General features: G+C 58.1%; 1 protein-coding gene across 3 annotated transcripts; it reads left to right on the top strand.

The window, feature by feature from the left end:
* Positions 1-1,792: 1,792 nt before the first annotated feature.
* On the top strand, positions 1,793-16,859 carry MUC4 (mucin 4, cell surface associated). 3 transcript variants are annotated; one of them, XM_064666172.1, is made up of 30 exons: positions 1,793-1,973; positions 2,331-2,534; positions 2,630-5,849; positions 5,880-6,595; positions 6,910-7,049; positions 7,254-7,418; positions 7,500-7,655; positions 7,788-7,918; positions 8,151-8,239; positions 8,542-8,718; positions 8,819-8,962; positions 9,068-9,187; positions 9,398-9,600; positions 10,279-10,357; positions 10,603-10,773; positions 10,963-11,064; positions 11,275-11,511; positions 11,828-11,962; positions 12,059-12,237; positions 12,354-12,513; positions 12,610-12,708; positions 13,274-13,456; positions 13,549-13,622; positions 13,941-14,005; positions 14,295-14,494; positions 14,702-14,870; positions 14,956-15,129; positions 15,952-15,989; positions 16,072-16,169; positions 16,393-16,558. In XM_064666172.1, exons 1-30 carry the CDS (start codon positions 1,910-1,912, stop codon positions 16,447-16,449), a joined length of 7,749 nt encoding a protein of 2,582 aa, XP_064522242.1. In that variant the 5' UTR covers positions 1,793-1,909; the 3' UTR covers positions 16,450-16,558. The 3 variants fall into 3 exon arrangements, with proteins under 3 accessions (XP_064522242.1, XP_064522243.1, XP_064522241.1); XM_064666173.1 differs by having other exon boundaries at positions 2,379-2,534; positions 2,630-6,595; positions 16,393-16,859; XM_064666171.1 differs by having other exon boundaries at positions 2,630-6,595; positions 16,393-16,859.
* The last annotated feature ends 314 nt before the right edge of the window (positions 16,860-17,173 follow it).

Genomic DNA, 17,173 nt, shown 5'->3' with positions numbered 1-17,173 from the left:
GAGGAGGAGGGTGCCTGCAACCGTCTCCCAGGTTCATCCCTGCCAATACACAGGGACAGGCCATGTCTCCATGGATTCTGGTTCCTCCCTGCAGGCAGCTGGGACTGTGATCCTTGGGATCTGCCATGTGATGGAGCTCGGGAGGGGATGCACTGACACTGCATCCCCAGGGGGATCCCCAGGGGATCCCCAGGGAGCTGTGTGACGCGCACCTATAAAACCCAGCGCCAATGCCTCCCAGGCTGTTTTAGGGTGCAAGGTTCTCCCCATCCGGGGCTGCTGGAGTTAGTCAATTTGTCCCACCCCCAGGCCCAACACCTGAAGCCTGGGCGCTGTTTTGCTCACTCTGAGTGGGCAGTGCTTCCCTGAAGCGCTGCCCCAGTACAGGGCAGCCCCCTGCAGCAGGGCCCCCCTTGCCTGGTGCCCCACGGCTCCCGGCTGCTGCCTGACTCATGCCCGGGCAGGGAGTGGCGGGACCGGCGTCGCGCCCCCACCCACGCGAGGGGTGTTGTGCAACCAGGTGCCACCACTGCAGCCAGAGCCAGGAGCTGGTGGGGGAGGGGAGGTGGCTCCCATGGGGTCTCACCTCAGGTGCCAGTTCTTGCCCCACCTCCAAATGGGTATCAGAGCCCCTTTACCGGGTTTCCCCTTGCAGCAGCATCGGGAAGGGATCTGGGGATCAGGTGGAGGAGGATCTTGGTGCCCAAACCCACCAGGTCCATGGGCAGTGGTGACACCTGCTCCCCAGAGTGCCCTCTCTCTAGAGACCCTGCCATATACGGTGAGGAAGGGCTGCTTTGGCATGGCTGTGGATCCCTCCCTGTGGCAGATCCTACCTGGCCACATCCCCTGTGTGTCCTGTGCACCCACGGCTCCCTCATCTCTGATCCCTTGGCCCTCCCTGAGTGCAGGGACAGGCAGGTGTGCTGGGCACAGGCAGGTGTGCTGGTGCTGCTGTGGACACGGTCATGCGTCAGTGCTTTGGACTCTGAGCTTCTGTTTCCCCATGAGGTGCAGCCACCATGGTGTGGCAGCCGGCTGGCATGGCTGTCAGTGAAGCGAGGAAGGCACAACACCGTCACTGACGTGTTTCTGCCCCCTTAAGTGATCCTGGAACTGGGTGAGATCCTGTGAAGGGGCAAACACATTTGCTGCAGTGGCCTCACTGAGTCCATTTGCACAGCTGGGTCCGTCTGGCTTCTGTCCCCAGTGGAAGGTGACCTGCAACCCAGGGCAATGCCTGGCCCCGCCACCCATGCGGGAGCCCCCCCCCCATCCGGGCTGCGTGGGCGTTTTCTGCGATGGCACAGATAAGGCCTGCCCGCAGGTCCCAGGCGGCAGTGCCGAGGGGGGGACAGGGCAGGGTCAATACGCAGGACCCCAAGGCGCCAGTAGGAGCCTGCTCTTTCCTTCTTCCTCCTTGGTGGTGAGCCAACCCCTGCCAGGGGTTATCAGCCACGCAGCTGAGCATGGAGGGACCTGGCAGCAAACAGGAGGGTGGATGGGGGTACAGAGCCCAGGACTGACCCACCCCACAGAGGTGTTGGGGACCCCTGTCCCCACTTGCCATCCCAGGGCCTTTGGGCCAAGTGACTTTGAAACCCACTGTCTGTTCCCCAGGAATTGGGGACCCCAACAGTGGGCTGTCAACAGTGGGGTCAGCCTGGGAAGGGCCTTAAAACATCCCATGGCAAAATGGGTGTCCCCCAGCATCAGTGGGTCCCCAGAAATGGGACGCTGCCACCTCATCACGGGCTGTGAGGACACACAGACGTCAGTGCCACAGGCAGGGCACGTGGTGTCCCCGTCCCCCCCACCCGGGGGAGTGCTCACCGGTCGAGTCACCTGTTGCGTCCCTCCCTTGAAACAGGGAGAGCTGCAGCCCTGTCCCTGACACCGAGGAAGCACCATGGGGTCCTGGGGTCCATGGCTGCTCTGGAGCTGGGTGCTGTGGGGGCTCTGGGTGCTGCCAGGTAAGTCCCAGGGTCGCTGAAAGTGCCAGTGAGCTGAATGGGTGATGGGTGATGGGCTGCGAACAACCCTCCGGCTTGTTCCCAATACCCCAAGTTCGAGCCTGAGTGCCTGGCTGGGGTTTGCCCAGTCTCTGTCTGCGGGTGCCACAGCCTTGGCGTGGTTCCCAACTGCAGCAGGGGAAGGTGGGGGGGCAATTGAGGATCAAAGGGGGACTCTCGCCCTTGGGCAAGGTGTCTGACTGCTCTTGGTGTTGGTTGGGCTATGGGTGCTCCCCCCGCAGCAGGGAGGAGGGATGAAGGTGATGGGAACCCCTGGCTGCTTTTTCCTCATCCCGATCTCACCCACCTTTGCACAAGCCGGGGAGATGAAGGAGCAGCCCCTTGTCCCCACGCTGGTCCCGACAGAGTCAGGCAGCATATCCCGTGCAGCTGACAGTACCAGCGCTGAGCTGCCTTCGGACCTGGGCATGTGCCAGGCATTCCCTACCACCGTGGTCGCACGGACGGAGCACCCCTCTCCCGCCGGCCGGACCATCGCCTCCGCAGGCAGCCAGGGCTCAGGTAAGGCCGGCAGGCAGCTGGCCGCGGGCAAGTTCCTGCCTGCTGGGGCCGCGGTGGGATTGATCCAGCTGGGGCTGCCTTGTCTCGCTCCACAGGCATCCTGGTGCCACAGGTGACAACAAGAGGGCTGGTCCCAGCTGGGAGCAGTGGTGAGCAGGAAGGGCCTCCCAGCCCAGCAGCTCTCCCCGGGGGTCCAGCAGTGCAAGACAGCCTCCAGGCAGGGTCGGGGGCTGGGGTCTCTTCTCCAGGTGCTACCAGTCACCCAAGCAGCGCCCCTCCCCCTCCCACCACCGCTTGGCACAAGCAGCCTCTGTCCTTCGTGCCGACGGGGCACACGGTGGGTCTTGCCGTGGGTGCTGTCCCTGCCGAGAGGATGCCAGGGACTGCACAGACTACAGTTCCATTGCTCCCCCAGGACGAGCACAGCACAGGGACATCACATCCCAGCATCAGCAAGAGTTCTGCTGAGCCACACAGCACTGCCTCACTCCTTGTTCAGGAGGCCATGCTGGGGCTGGACAAGGCCACCTCACCTTCAGACACAGCAACCGGCATCTCTCAGGACAGGGGCAGCCCCATGAAGACAGCAGCAGCCTCAGCCAACCCTGCCACTGGCCTCCCCTGGGTGCCCCCCACCAAAGCCACAGAAGGAGCCAGGATGGCATCCCCACCGTCTGCAGACCCCCCAAGCGCATCCTTGGCAAAGGTCACCTTTTCTTCTGCTGCCATTGGCATTGGCGAGGCTGCAGAGCCAGGGACACGTGCCTTGTCTGACACTGTCCACAGTGCCTCACAGGACCCCAGTGTGCCTCCTGCTCAGCTGCCTCCAGCCCTTTTGCCCCAACCCCCTGGTGATGCTGTGCCAGGCACAGGAGAGATGCTTCCCCCCAGCCACAGCACTGCTCCAGAAACTGCTGGAGATGGACTGCCTGGAGCCAATGCTGTCATCCACCTCCAGACCACTGCACTAGTTCCAGGCACACTGGCTATGGTAATGAATGATGTAGCTGAAGAGCATATCCCCACTGTATCATTCCCAGCTCTCAGAAGTACCAGTGCTGAACTGGTGTCCATTAGGAATGAGGACAGCACCAAAGCCACAGCAGGCACTGCGTTCCCAGAGACCAAGGCCACCCCAGGGGGGCTCAGAATGAGCCTGTCCCCCAGTGCAGCTCTCGATGACCCTGGTGATTCATCTCCAAGGCCCTTTCTGCACTCCACAGGCTCTCTGTTCCCCCAGACCCCCTCAGCAGCCAGAACCCCTCCAACCAGACCCAGCATGGCCGTGCCCTTGTCCTTCACGGATGCCGGTGGAGAAAAACCAGAGAGGGCCCCTCGAGCTGCACCAACATCTTCCATTGCTGCGTATGGCATTGGGACAGTGCCAGCTGCCCATCCATCCTCCCTTGTTAGCAACACTCCAATTCATGAAGCAGGGATGGGAACAGCATCGTTGGCCAGTGGCAGTGCCACTAAGCTGGAGGACACCAGAGCCACCCTGCCTGTGCCTGATGCATCCCCCAGCCACAGCCAGCCTGGTCCCACAGGAGGCTCAGAAGCCCCAGGAACTGTTCTCACACTTGGACCTGCACCAGCCCCACCGCTCTGGGCTGGGATACAACGTGAGGAACCTCCAGGGACAGAGACGTGGTCACCAAGCACTGCACCGGGCATAGGCACAGCTGTACCAGGTATCCCAGGGGTACTCAAAGAAGTCACCATCCCCATGGCACCGCAAGCAGATGTCCCCCGTGTAATGGAAGGCAGTGTCAATGTAGGAATGGCTCTGGGGGTGCCCCCATCTGGCATCCCCCAAGAGATGGCAGCAGTCACATCCCCGTTGTCCCTGGATACCACACCACCAGCAATGGGAACTTCAGGTGACCCCCACCTCGATGGCAGCACCACAGGGCAAGCAATGGGGATGGGGTTCCTGGAGGTGGGCACAGAGGAGAACCCAGATGCCAGTGCAGCAGGGCTGACTGCCAGACACACGACCATCACTGCCAGGCCATCGCCAGAGCCACCTGCCCAAGGGAATGATGCTTCTGAAACAAGGCCCCCAGTGGATCTGACTCTTACAACTCCAAAGAGCAGTCGCTCAGCCCCACTGGCTGTGACTAACCCCAGCCCAGCACTGACCAAGGCCAGACCCCTTGTCAGCACAGCCACCATCAAGTCACCCCAACCTGTGGCACTGCCAACCCCCAAAAATGCAGCTGCAGAGGGAGGCCAGGGCACGTTCCAGTTGGCAGGAGATGGCAGCACCACACAAGCAGCTCTGGGCTCAACCCTGGTTGAGAACACAAGGGCGGGTACCACAACAAGTACCCATCACAGCAGTGACATCTCTGTGGGGACAGGCCCACCGGCGTCACCCCATGACACAGCCAGCATCAGTACCCAGCCAAGTGCTGCATCATTCCACAGCTACAGCACTGCTGAGCCCACCTCAGACATGGGCATGAACTTGGACATGCACACAGTTTCTCCTGTGATGAGGAATGAGGCTGCAAGGCTGCCCCTGGGGTCACCCACTCCTATGACTGGGGTGACTGAGCCAGCTGCCAGTGATGCCACCCTGTCAGCACACTCTGCCCCGGGCAGTAAAAGTCCTACCACAGTGGCCATCATGGGCTTGGTGTCACCCACAGCTGCAGAGCTGGTTATAGCACCTTCCCCTGGTCTTGCTCACAGCACTGTTGAGACAGATATCAGTCTGTCCCCTACAGTCCCTGGGACCACCCATCTGGAGATGGTGGCACCCTCTGACACCCCCAGCATCACTGTCACTGGTCCAGCAGTGGGAGCAGGTGATGTCAGTATGGACAGCGTCACAACACCTGCCTCTGCTGTTCCCAGCAGTGCCTCTGCTACACACAGCCCCCATGTCACCTCAAGGCCATCTCCCGAGGCCACTGACAGCATCCGCAACCCAGATCCAAGAGCTCTCAATGCATTCACTGAGGACAAGCCCATGGCTGGGGTTACCACACTGGCTGTTGGCCACACACACCCATGGGAGGCTACAGCTGCATCCTGGTCAGGTGCTGAAGGTACCACTGCCCGTGCAGATACCACTCCAACTGAGAGCAGCAACGAGGATGTAGCACCCTCAGCCAGCACCAGCAGCACCCACGTCCCTGACTCCAACACCACTGGCACAAACCTGGCCACCACAGCAGCCACCAGCATATTCCCCAGCAACACCACCCCGCCAGTCACCTCAGTGGGCTGGGAGACCTCTGTGGTTACCAGGGCCACTACAGCCACGTCGTTTGCCACAGCAAGGGACACCAGCACCAGCAGTGCCCTGTCCCTCGCTGTAACACACAGTGAGACAAGCAGAGGTGGGCAATCTGTCCTGTCCCCAACAAGTAACCCCTCATTGCAAACAACTGCTGGGCCCTGGGGTGCTCTTGGTCCCAGCCCTGCTGCTGCAGTGCCCAGTTCACCCCTCCCCAGCCTGGACAGCCCATCAGAGGAGGCAACAACCACCCCTTCATCCCTGCCTGGTGTTGGTGTAACTGGGGAAGTGGCAGCTGGACAGACTCCCACTGAGTCAACAACCCGCACCACTTCTGCATCTGCCAGCAACCACAACACGGGACAAGCAGCAAGCACATCCCCTCCTGCTTTCCAGACATCTCCAGGGGCAACTGCCTGGGGGCAGAAAACAGCCATCACTGCAGGGAACACCTCAGCCATCACTGCAGAGAAGACCACAGCCATTGCTGCAGAGAACACCATGGCCATCCCTGAAGGCAGCACCATGGCCATCACCACAGGCAGCACCACAGCCATCAGCACCACAGCCATCACTGCAGGCAGCACCACGGCTATTGCATCCACAGCTCCAGTGAGCCCAGCCAAGGAATTGGGAGGTCTCCCAGCTCCAGGCACAACAGCATCGGTGAGACCACCAACCACCACCAGCCCTGCCACCTCCCCGTCTTCTGTCTCTGGGACACAGAGAGAACCAGCACTGAGCACATCTGCCCACACCACTGCTGGCCACAGAAATCCTGCCCCTGAGCCCCAACCCACCCATGAGCTTATCAGTAAGTAGATTTTCTTTTCCTAAAGCCAAGAGCAAGAAGGGGTTGTCGGCCAATCAAGCATCGTGATGAATGAGGGTACAGCCTGGTCCAGGGTGTCTCATCTGTGTTGCGTGTTGGGCTGACAGATTCATGGGGAAAGGCAAAATAGGAAAACTGAGAGCATCCCAAAAGTGGGTTAAAAATTGGGTTACAATCCTTCAGAGAACAGTCACAGTATCTTGGCAGCAAGTAGGTGAGTTTGTCCAGGCTGCAAGATGGAAAAAGCAGACATTAATGGTTTTACACTTTTCCCATTCATCTCCTGTCCATGTCAGTGCCAGCAGCCTCACTCTACCCCTTTGGCATCGAAGGAGGGGACCAAGAGTATGTCCAGAGGATGGTGGATTTTAACTCCCCGCTGTTCAAGCCAGAGATTGGATTTCCCTTTGGGAAGTCGCTGCGAGATGCTCTCTATGTGAGTTCCCCTCTCACTGAGCACATAAGGGATGTGCTGCCTTTTTGGTGAAAAAAACTCCACAGAAATGGAGCAGAAACCAAACTTTATCCGATTATCTTTTTTATAAAATTAAAAATATCTGGTTTCTGCTCACCTGTGGAGGCTAAAAGCCATCCCAGGAGCTGCCTGGGTTGTCGGCAAATAACAAATTATTTTGGTTAGTTTACAGATAATGGACAGATCATTTTCCCACCCACGGACAACTATTTCCCATCCAACCCTAACCCACCTCCCCAGGGCTTCAGCGGCCGGGAGAGCTTCCCAATGGTGGCTGCCTTTTGGGATGATGCAGATTTCTCCCAGGGCATTGGCACCACCTGGTACCAGGTGAGGACCACCAAAGATGTTCTCCTGGGAAAGCCCAGCTCCCAGCTCCCTCATTTAACCCTCTCTCTTGCCAACTTGCAGGAGTACTCCACCCTCAGCTCTACCCAAGACCCCCTTGTCCAGGATGTGGAAGCAAAGATTGAGAAATATCTGAAAATCCCCTATGTAGCAAAATGGACCTTGAAGGTGACATGGGAGAAGGCTCCAGCATACCCATCCCAGAGGGATGACACTCAGGTGAGCAGTGGGAGACCCAGGTGACAGAGGGGACTGTTGGCAGCTGTTTCAGATCTCACCACCTCAGTCTGCACTGTGGGGAGAGCAGGGGAGGCTTTGGGAATTTTAAGGGGGTGCCTTGGGTTTCTCCAGACGAGCACGTACCAGGCAGTCCTCACCACCGATGGGAACTACTCCTTCGCCCTGCTGCTCTACCAGGATGGCGGGATGCGGTGGGACTACACCAAGCTGGCTGCAGGCAACGTGCTGATCGGCTTCTCCAGGTGCTGTGCATGTCTGACTGGGTTTTCAGACAGCAGAGACTTCTCCCAGCACTGTGTTGGGACCATTGGAGATGCTATCCCCAGGAGAGCCCAGCTCACACTCCTGGAGCAACCCTGTCCCATTTAAACCCTCTCTCCTGCAAACCGCAGCAGTTCCCACCCCACCTGCTCTGTGGGGAGCAGAGGAGGGTTGTGTTGGAAGGGTGATCCCAAACCTTCTCTCTCCACACAGTGGCAATGGCTATGCCCGAAACAACGAGCTGACTCAAAAGCCACGAGCTGTCAAGTACCGACCAGACCAGCACAGCAGCATCGGCTTCGGTACGGCACCGAGGGTTCTTTGGGGTAGATGGGGATGGATGGAGGGAGCTGTGTGCTCTGTGCTGGGAGCATGTCCCCATCACGTATCCCTGTGAGGCAATGGGGCAGTGAAGCCACTGGGCAAGGGCTGGTCACCAACAGCAGAGCATGGCTCTTCTGTGTCCTGCTGTGGCTTGCCACAGCCACACCAGCTCTAGAGGGAGCCTGGAGACCTTGTGTGAGGTCAGTGGCCAGGGACCGCTGTCCCACAGGACTACTCAGCACCTTGGCTGAGCTGTGCTGTTCTCTGGCTGCCTCCCCAGACGTGCGTGGACTGTGGATATACAGGCTGGACAGTCGCTCCCGGGTGAACTACAGGCTGTGGTGCCTGGCATGGTTGGATGCAGAGCCAGCACCGACCACCTGGAACAGCCAGCTGCCACCATGCCCCTGCTCCCAGCCCCAGGCAGAGCTGGACCCCCGCTACCGCTGGAGCAGAGGTGCCAAGCGTAGCCCCCCGTGGCCATCTGGGATGATGGGGAATGGCAGGGGCTCCCCTCCTGCTCTGGGGATGGCCATGATACCCCCCCACCATTTCAGGCCCAGTGGACACCTCCGTGAGGATGCTGCGCACTGCATCCCCCAGCCCCACCGGAGCTGGGGTGCGATGTCTGTACCAAGATGGGAGCTTCCTCGAAGGCTGGCAGGAGAGAGCATGGAGCCTCCCCATCCACCCCACTGCTGGTAAGTGGGCACTGTCATTCCCTCACCCTAAAACACCCCAAGCACCAAGCAGAGGTGCAGCAAGGGCCCCGACAGCCCCCAGCACCCGGCCACCTTCCTCCACAGACAGGGAGCTGGAGGCATTCAACTGGTGCTGCCGGCAAGTGGGGAAGCCCCTGTTCTGCTCCAGGTTTGCTGAGAAGAGACCAAGGGTCAGCTGTGAGGGATATGTGCCGCCCACCCTCGGTGAGTTCCCAGGCTCTGCCTCCTCTGTGCCAGGGCACTGAGTGGGTGGCACAGCCACACACAGACCCCATGCATTAGCTACACTTCTCAGCATCCCGGTGAGGGCTGCTGAGCCAGCACAGCCCCGGGGGTGCTCTCCTCCCTGAAGTGACACCAACATTTGCTCTTCTTCCTCCACCACAAAATGATTCCATCTCCTTTGGACCCCAGCTGGCGCCTTTGGAGATCCCCACATCACCACCCTGGATGGACTCACCTACACCTTCAATGGGCTCGGGGACTTTGTCCTGCTGCTGGCCAGCAATGCCCAGACCAGCTTTGTGCTGCAGGGGCGCACGGCACAGACTGGCACAGCCCAGGCCACCAACTTCGTGGCATTTGCTGCCCAGTACATCTCCACCACCACTGCAACGGTGAGTAGGAGTGACCTGGGTATGGGAGAGACCCCTCTGGCAGGGTGGGTATCACTTCTGCATCACCTACAGAGTGATGTGGGTGGGACCCTCTCCTTTCCTGGCCACCTCCCACCACTCCAACAAAGTGCTAATAGTGGTGGGAAGGACTCATCAGACACAGGTCTAACACCTCTTGCAAAGAGGCCAGCAAGGGCTGAGGACTCTGCAGGAGCATTGTCTGCTCCACCTTCTTCATTGCACACTCTTTGTGTGCATTAGCACAAATGAATGCTCTTCCTCACTTGGCAGAATTGCTCCCCCCATCTGTTTCATTAAGCAGAATGTTCTGGCGTCACCAGAAACAGCCATTGAGCAGTTTAAGGAGAGGGCTCAGAGCCAGGAGCCCACTGGCACAGCTCTCCACATTGTCACCGTCAGCCAAGCAGCAGTGGTGGCCTTGGTGTGCCCCATGCCAGTGGTGGCAAGGGGCAGCTGGCTGTCCTCTTCTGTGCAATCATCAAAGCTGCTTTATCATGTGTCTCCTGGAGTGAAGAACATGCCAACATGGGCCCTGGGGCTGAGCCTGTCTGCTGGGGCTGGAGGAGGACAGGATTTGACTTAAGTGTTCTCAGCATGGGGGAATGGCAGGAAGGGAGGAGCAGAGGGGCTGACTGGGACATCTGCCGTTATTTGCAGGTTGAATGGACCTTGGGGAGCCAGGGTGACATCCAAGTACTCCTGAACAATGAAACCATCCAGTTTTCCTATTCCCAAGGTGAGCAGGATGTGCTGTTAAATGTTAAATGTATTTGCAGGAGAGAAGGGATAACCCCACCCACTGGCACCAGCCCTGCCCAGTACAAGGGCAGCCATCCTGAGCTCTATCAAACCTCTCCCACCTGCACCTTTCTCTGATTTGGGCAGGGTGGATGGGGAGCCCTCTCCTCCACAAGTTCATGGTCATCATTTCAGACTCTAGCCTTGTGCAGACTCTCCCTCTGTGCTCTCCTTCTCTTGCAGACATGGGTGACGAGGTGTACTACAGCCCTGGAGTCCTGCTGATCAATTCCTCCTCTGTCACGGCCGTCTTCGATGGGACCATCGCCGTCTCCATCTCAGCCGCCTCCGGGATCCTCAGCATGATCTGCAGCCTGCCCGACTGGTACCGCAACAGCACCAAGGGCCTCCTGGGTGAGGACTTCTGGCACTGCTGCAGAGCTGTGGTGCAAGTTCCCTTCCCAACCTAAAGCAGGCTGGAAAACTGGGGGAATGTGCTCGTGAGAGTGGGGACCTCTGGGTCTAAACTAAACACTGGCCAGCACTGGCGAGGAGGTCAAACTTGGCACGGGAGACTCCATCCCTCTGGTGTTGCTCCACCAGGTGTGTGGGACCATGACCCCACAGATGATTTCCAGATGCCAAATGGTACCAGCATCCCTGTGAACAGCAGTGAGGAGGAGATCTACAGCTACGGGATGACCTGTAAGTCCGTGCTTAGGATCCACCTTGATGATCCCCTCCTTCCTTCCTGCACCTTTTGGCCATGCTTTAGCTGGAGACATTTAAACACTTGCCTGAAAAAAAGTGATGCCTGGAAAATCCTTTGGTCTCCTCACTGCTCGGTGGAAATGAACCCTAAAATATAAGAAGCCTTAAAAACTCAAGACTGTCCGCATGGTTGCTCTCTTGCAGGGGCTCTTGATGAGAACAACCTGTTTGCTCAGTCATTGGGCTCACCGGTACTGAACTTCACACCCATCTTCTTGTCTCGGCTGCGGCAGAAGAATGAAAGCCAGTACCAGCTGGCAGCCTCACAGTGTCACGGCAGCAAGGAGTGTATCTACGATTCACTGAGCACAGGGAACTTGGCCCTGGGCCTGGCCACCCAGAGCCTTGTAGCTGACTTCCAGCAGAGGAAGACAGTACTCAGTAAGTGGAGCAGATCCTCACCTCCAAGAGAGCATGGCTGGGGTAACTGGGCAGTGCCCTGCTCCCTCCCTGGGCTCTTCTGTTCCATGTGAGACAGGAGAGAAATCACCAAGGTCTTGGCGTTGCATTGCCCAGCTAGCTCATCTCCAAGCCTGGGAGATGCCACCATGCTTTACAACATGAGGGCCTTGTTTGGTGGGTGGTCACGGCAGCACTTTCTTGGGGTCCCATCCTCACCAGGAGGGACTCAGAGCCAAGGGGTGATAAGGCCACAATAGCAAACCACCAGCTGTGTGCTGGGCTGCTCTTTCCTCAGACGCCTTCCCTCCGGTCATCACTGGTGACGCTTCACTCACAGCCTTCAGGACAGAAAAGGTCAGAAGGCAGTACCACGCCCTGGGGGTGGGTGCACACTTTGTGCCCCATCTCTCACCAGAGCTCAACATATCAGGTATGGAAGGAGAGATGGGGAAGATGGGATAGGATGGAATGGGAGCACACGCTTTCCTCTGCTACCTCCTCTAACTCCTACCTCTCCTCCCGGCAGAGAATGGCACCCTGACGTGGGAACCCCATGGGATAGTCCCATTCACCATTAACTTGGAGGCTGTCGGGTCCAACAACCTCTCTGCACTCCTCCAGCTCCGCTTCACCCTTTGCAGATGCAGCAGGAGCCAGGAGTGTGACTACAGCAACACTGTCACCCTCAGGGAGTCTTCCCTGCAGGTAGTGTGCCGGAAAGCTCCTCTGGTGTCACACCATGCCTGTCCTCATGCCAGCTGTGCTGGCTGTCTTCTCTGTCCACCCATCCTCCTAAGCCAGTCTCACTGTCCCCTTCCCAGCTGGCAGCCTGCAGGTGCGAGAGTGGCTACTCAGGTCCCTTGTGCCAGGACCCTCTGGGCCCCTGCTCCCAGGGATGCTTCCCTGGTGTGGGCTGTGACTCATACACTGGCTGCGGCCCCTGCCCAGCTGGTCTGACAGGCGATGGACGGCATTGCTCAGGTGATAAGGGCTCGCTTTGGCTGCTGGGAACCCGGAAAGCCTGCGGGACCCCAGCCAAGATGTCTCTCCTGGTGCCATGGTGCATTGCCTCTGCAGATATCAATGAGTGCGCACAGGGGATGGAATGCCCGGGGAATGCCAGCTGCACCAACACGGTGGGGAGCTACATCTGCTCCTGCCCAGCCAGCGAGGAGGGTGAGTACACACTCCCTGGCAGGAATGGTCCTCAGCTCCATCACCTCTGGGCTCTGTGGAAGAGGGTTCCTGTGGGACCCAGGCTGGCTGAAGGGGAGAGAAGTGGGACCCGCCTGAGCTCTGTGCCCAGGCCTTGCTGTCCTTATCAGAAGGGACCAGAGTCCAGCCGCCACTTGTGTTCTCAGGCTGTAGATCTCACTAATCTTCCAGTGAGGGAAATTTTTCCCATGGAATTTTTCTCCTTGAGAAAAAAAAATCTCACATGCAGAGGTTGGGGGATGAAATCAGACTGTATTTTCAGATGGCTGTGACGGAGTCGAAGTGATGGCTTTTGCTCACATTCTAGTGCAGCAGGTTGGGATTTCACAAGGGCAAATGGCTGCAGCTGGGGGAGGGGGAACGAAGAGCTTTTGCTTGAGAATCTGAGTTTACACTAGAAGTCCTAACACACAAAAGAAAAACAAAACAAATCTTGGAAGAAAGGCCTTACAGAGTAGCTGAGGATGGCTCAATGCCCTGGGGCCAGCCTGATGCCTCCAGTTGATCTGGGCTCCCTGTCCTGCAGGCGAGAGGCCAGGCTGTGGCTCAGCCTGTGGATCCCACTACTGTCCTGAGGGTTACTGTAGCAACGGGGGACGCTGCCACCTGCACCCCATTACCTGCACCCCCACCTGTGCCTGCCCCTCAGCTTTCACCGACCAGCGCTGCCTGGTGGCAGGGGGGGATTTTCAGCCGCTGCCCAGTGCAGGTGGGTGCCTGTGCACGGTGGGGGGTGAACCCCAGTCCCACTCACTCTGGTCCTGGAATTCCAGAGCCACCACTGTGGCTTTCCCCCAGCAGATCTGCCCCTGAGAAGCATCCAGCTGCGGGTCAGGGTGCTGCAAAACACCACTGCTGAGGAAGTCAACAGCACTGTACGTCATTGGATGGGCTGAGGGAGGGGGACATGCCAGCACACTGGGCAGCACGGCAGCTTGGGGTGCTCATGCTTCCATATGCCTCCCTGCCATGGGATCTCTAGGGATCCAGCAGATCTACAAGCCCACAGGGAGGAAATACCAGCTGCATGATGCCAGCTATGACTGTGGCCATGTGCCAGGTTCCCAGCACATGAACCAAAGGCCAGGGCAACCCCTGGAGCTCAGCCAATGTGCCTGCATCACCCTTCAGCCTCTCCCCATGATGGTGCCATTCTGCCCTCCCCTAATGCCTTTCCGCTCCCCCTGCCACAGGTCTCAGCCATCCTGGGCTCCCTGGAGGTAAAGACTTTCCAGAGCAACACCAACATCACCCAGACGTGAGTCAGCAGTGAAGCAGACCCATGCCCACCCCAGTGATCCAGCAGGGCAGGGCTGGGCACGGGGCCACAGGGTTTGGTGCACAAAGGGCGTTTTTCCTCACCCAGAGTCTGTTTTTCCAGTGTTGATGCTGGTAAACCCTTAGAGACACAAGCCATTTGGCACCCTCTGCCTCCTGCCTCATCCATTCTTTACCACCGCCCAAACGGGAATACTGAGGCACAGTGAGGCTCAGTCACTCTGTGATGCAGCAGTGGCTCTGCCAGCAGCCCCTTCTTTTCCCTGCAGGACAGACAGTGATGGCTTCACCTTTGTGGTGGTGTCTGAGTTTGCCTACAACAGCCACAGCACCGTCATCCGGTTCCTGAACGAGGAGCTGCCAGTGGCCATCACCAGCGCCTTCAACGGGTGGCAGGGGCAACGGGAGGCAGGCACAGGGCTCCTCTTCCAGCATCTGCACCAGGACAACATCACTGACCTGGTGAAGTGTGAGTTGTCCCAGCACTGAGCTATGGAGGGTGGGAGGAGCACCCTGCTGTCCCCATTGCCCTCTCTGTGCCCCGGCATTCGGTTAATGCCTGCGGAGGAGCATGGGCAGCCTCCCCCACCCCAGGCACAGATCCAGCTCAGGGAGATCTGATGTAGCATCAAGGGGTGATGCTGTGTGGCCTAACCCCTATGCCCTCCCTCTCCAGTGACAGTGGCTGAGCTGAGGGACTATTTCCCCTGTGCTCTGTATGGCTACAAGGGCTACCAGCTCCACTACGTGGGGACCATCGGCTTCATCTGCATCTCCCCTTGCAAGATGGGCTACTGCCAGCATGGCGGCCGGTGCCAGCACCTGCCAGAGGGGCCCACGTGCAGGTAGCAGTAGCACTGGGGTGGACAAGGCCACCCAGCACGGCCACTTCTTCCCACAGCATCACTGCTCCTCCCTCCCCATCCACAGCTGCCTGCCCTTCTCCATCTTCTCCCCGGCCGGTGCCCGGTGTGAGTGGCTGGCCATCAGCCTCACCGCCTTCCTTGGAATCTTGCTGGGAGCCCTGGCTCTGCTCTGCCTCCTGTTTGCCATCATCTGCCTGACCCTGCACCTCTGCCGCCGGTACTGCCACCAGCACCAGGGGTAAGCCGTGGGCTGGACCCACACAGGGGTGGGTGCTGGGGGTGCAGCAGGGGAGCAGGTTGGGTGTCAGAAAGAAAAACTGATGGAAAATCCACCTTTGGAAGATCCACCAGTGGTGGGACTCATCTGGCCTGGGGAAAGGGCTGGGTGACCTTTTACCATTTTCCAGCTCCTTTCCCAGTCATCTGCTGCTCAGAGGTGTGATAACATCAGTGGGTTGAACATTAGCTTCTCTTTCTCCCCCATGTCAGGGAAAGTTTGCATTTCTTCCTCATCCCACCCAGTGCTTGGTTACAGACAGGCTATTTAATTCTAATTTGAATACCACCCGAATGATTTCCACTGCAATTCACGTGTTGTCTGGAAAGAGTTGGCCTGGAGTAAGGAAAAGTGGTTTCAGGGTTGGACTTTCCTCTCCTGCAGAGCAGGGAGTTAACAGAAGAATGGCAAGGTGCAAGGCTGGGGTGGAAGCACTATCATCTCCTTACTTTCCCCCCAGCCCTTGGTCTTGCGGAGGCATCCTCACCCAGGGAAGCTTAGAACCCCAAGCCCCCTGCTCTGGTTGGAGCTGTGTCCTGCCCATGTTCCCAGCTCCCTGCCGGCCCTGAAGCCAGGGGTCTCTGGGAAGAAACTTTGTTTGCACTTGTGCCAAGGCAAGAAATTCTGTGCACAACAGCTGGAGCTTTTCCTCTTTTCATAGCCCCATTTCACCCCCACAGTCAGTAGCTGGTCCCTTTGCCATCTGAACCAGACACCAGGAGCAGGCAGGGGCTCTCCCAGCATCCCCACACATGTTGTCCCCTTTCTGTTCCCCTCTCTCAGGGCCAAGGAGACATTCTGGAGGACACGGCCCTTCTCCTGTGAGTACATCCCTGAAAACTGCCCCCACTATGGCTCTGCTTCACCCCAGTCTTCACTCTCTGCTCATCTTCCCTGCTCCAGCTTTGACGATGGCAGAAGAACGAGCGGAGCCCATCCGTTCCCACTCCCTGGAAAGGCATTGGAAACCACAGCTCCAGGCCATTGACCCCTCAGTCCAGGTCTGCCTGGGGTTATTGTCCCCATGGGGCGTTGGGGTGGGGAGCTTTGGGCTGGGAACTGAATCCTGGCCCCCTGACTTGAAGATGCTTGGGAGTTGTGCCTCGTCCTGAAGCATCATGGATGCTTTGGCTGGCGTGGGATCCACAGCACCGTCTGAGCTTGTTGTGAAGAGCAGAGCCCGTGCAATATTGACAGCATGGTCAGGCCTGTCCTTATTTACAGATAAAGATCCAGAGACCCCACATCAGGCCCCCAGGCCGGCCCCCCCAGCAGCCCTAGCCTGCCACTGGTCCTGCTCGGGCTCCTCCAGGCTCACAAAGGAACCAGACACTGTCTCCTGCTCTGCTGCTTGCTCTCAAGGTCTCCAGCAACACCAACACATGGAAGCAGAGGACAGACATCTGCCTTTTGTATTCTGGTCTTTGTGGGAGGATCCACTCTGGAGGAGGAGCTTTTTTGATTGAAAAACGTGGGTTTATGTTGGGTGACCAAAGCAAGAGGATTTCAGCTTCTCCTGAGGATCTGCAGAGACAACCAGAATTGACCTTGAATGTGTCTGCGCTGGGGTGTTTGCTAGTGCAATGTAACCAGACCCTGCAGAGTCCCTGATAGCAGGGTCAGGTGGGGCAACACAGTGATTATAACCTGATAGGAACAAAATAGAATAAACCAAAAATTAGGGCATGCTGCTAAATTGTCTGCATCCCATGGGTCCACGCGCTAGCCCTTCTTCCCTCTTGCTGAGCTCTCAAGCACCTGCTTTTTTCTGGTCCCATTCACAGAACCAAAGTGAAGATGGATTTTTTGGTTGCTCCATCCTCTCATTCCCCCTGCAAAGCTGCAAGTCTCTTCTCACCATTTTCATGGACACTGCTTACAGTGGCTCAGATCACACAGGTCGGGCTGTGCTCCTCACAATCCCCCTACAGCCCTTTGACTCTGGTGATGGGAAATGCTGATCCAAGGAGGGTGTATCAGACCCCATCAGACTCCAACTCCAGCC

This window comes from Pseudopipra pipra, chromosome 10, assembly GCF_036250125.1.
Source record: "Pseudopipra pipra isolate bDixPip1 chromosome 10, bDixPip1.hap1, whole genome shotgun sequence".
NCBI classification, from domain to species: Eukaryota; Metazoa; Chordata; class Aves; order Passeriformes; family Pipridae; genus Pseudopipra; species Pseudopipra pipra.
This window is presented reverse-complemented; position numbering and strand designations above follow the sequence as displayed.

What these genes read in the sequence shown, in the direction of transcription:
- MUC4 (XM_064666171.1), top strand. Translation starts at nt 1,910, where the DNA reads ATGGGGTCCTGGGGTCCATGGCTGCTCTGGAGCTGGGTGCTGTGGGGG. An exon ending in CCCAGAGGGATGACACTCAG is followed by an intron (nt 7,656 to 7,787) that starts GTGAGCAGTGGG and finishes GGGTTTCTCCAG; the next exon opens with ACGAGCACGTACCAGGCAGT. An exon ending in GTGCTGATCGGCTTCTCCAG is followed by an intron (nt 7,919 to 8,150) that starts GTGCTGTGCATG and finishes CTCTCCACACAG; the next exon opens with TGGCAATGGCTATGCCCGAA.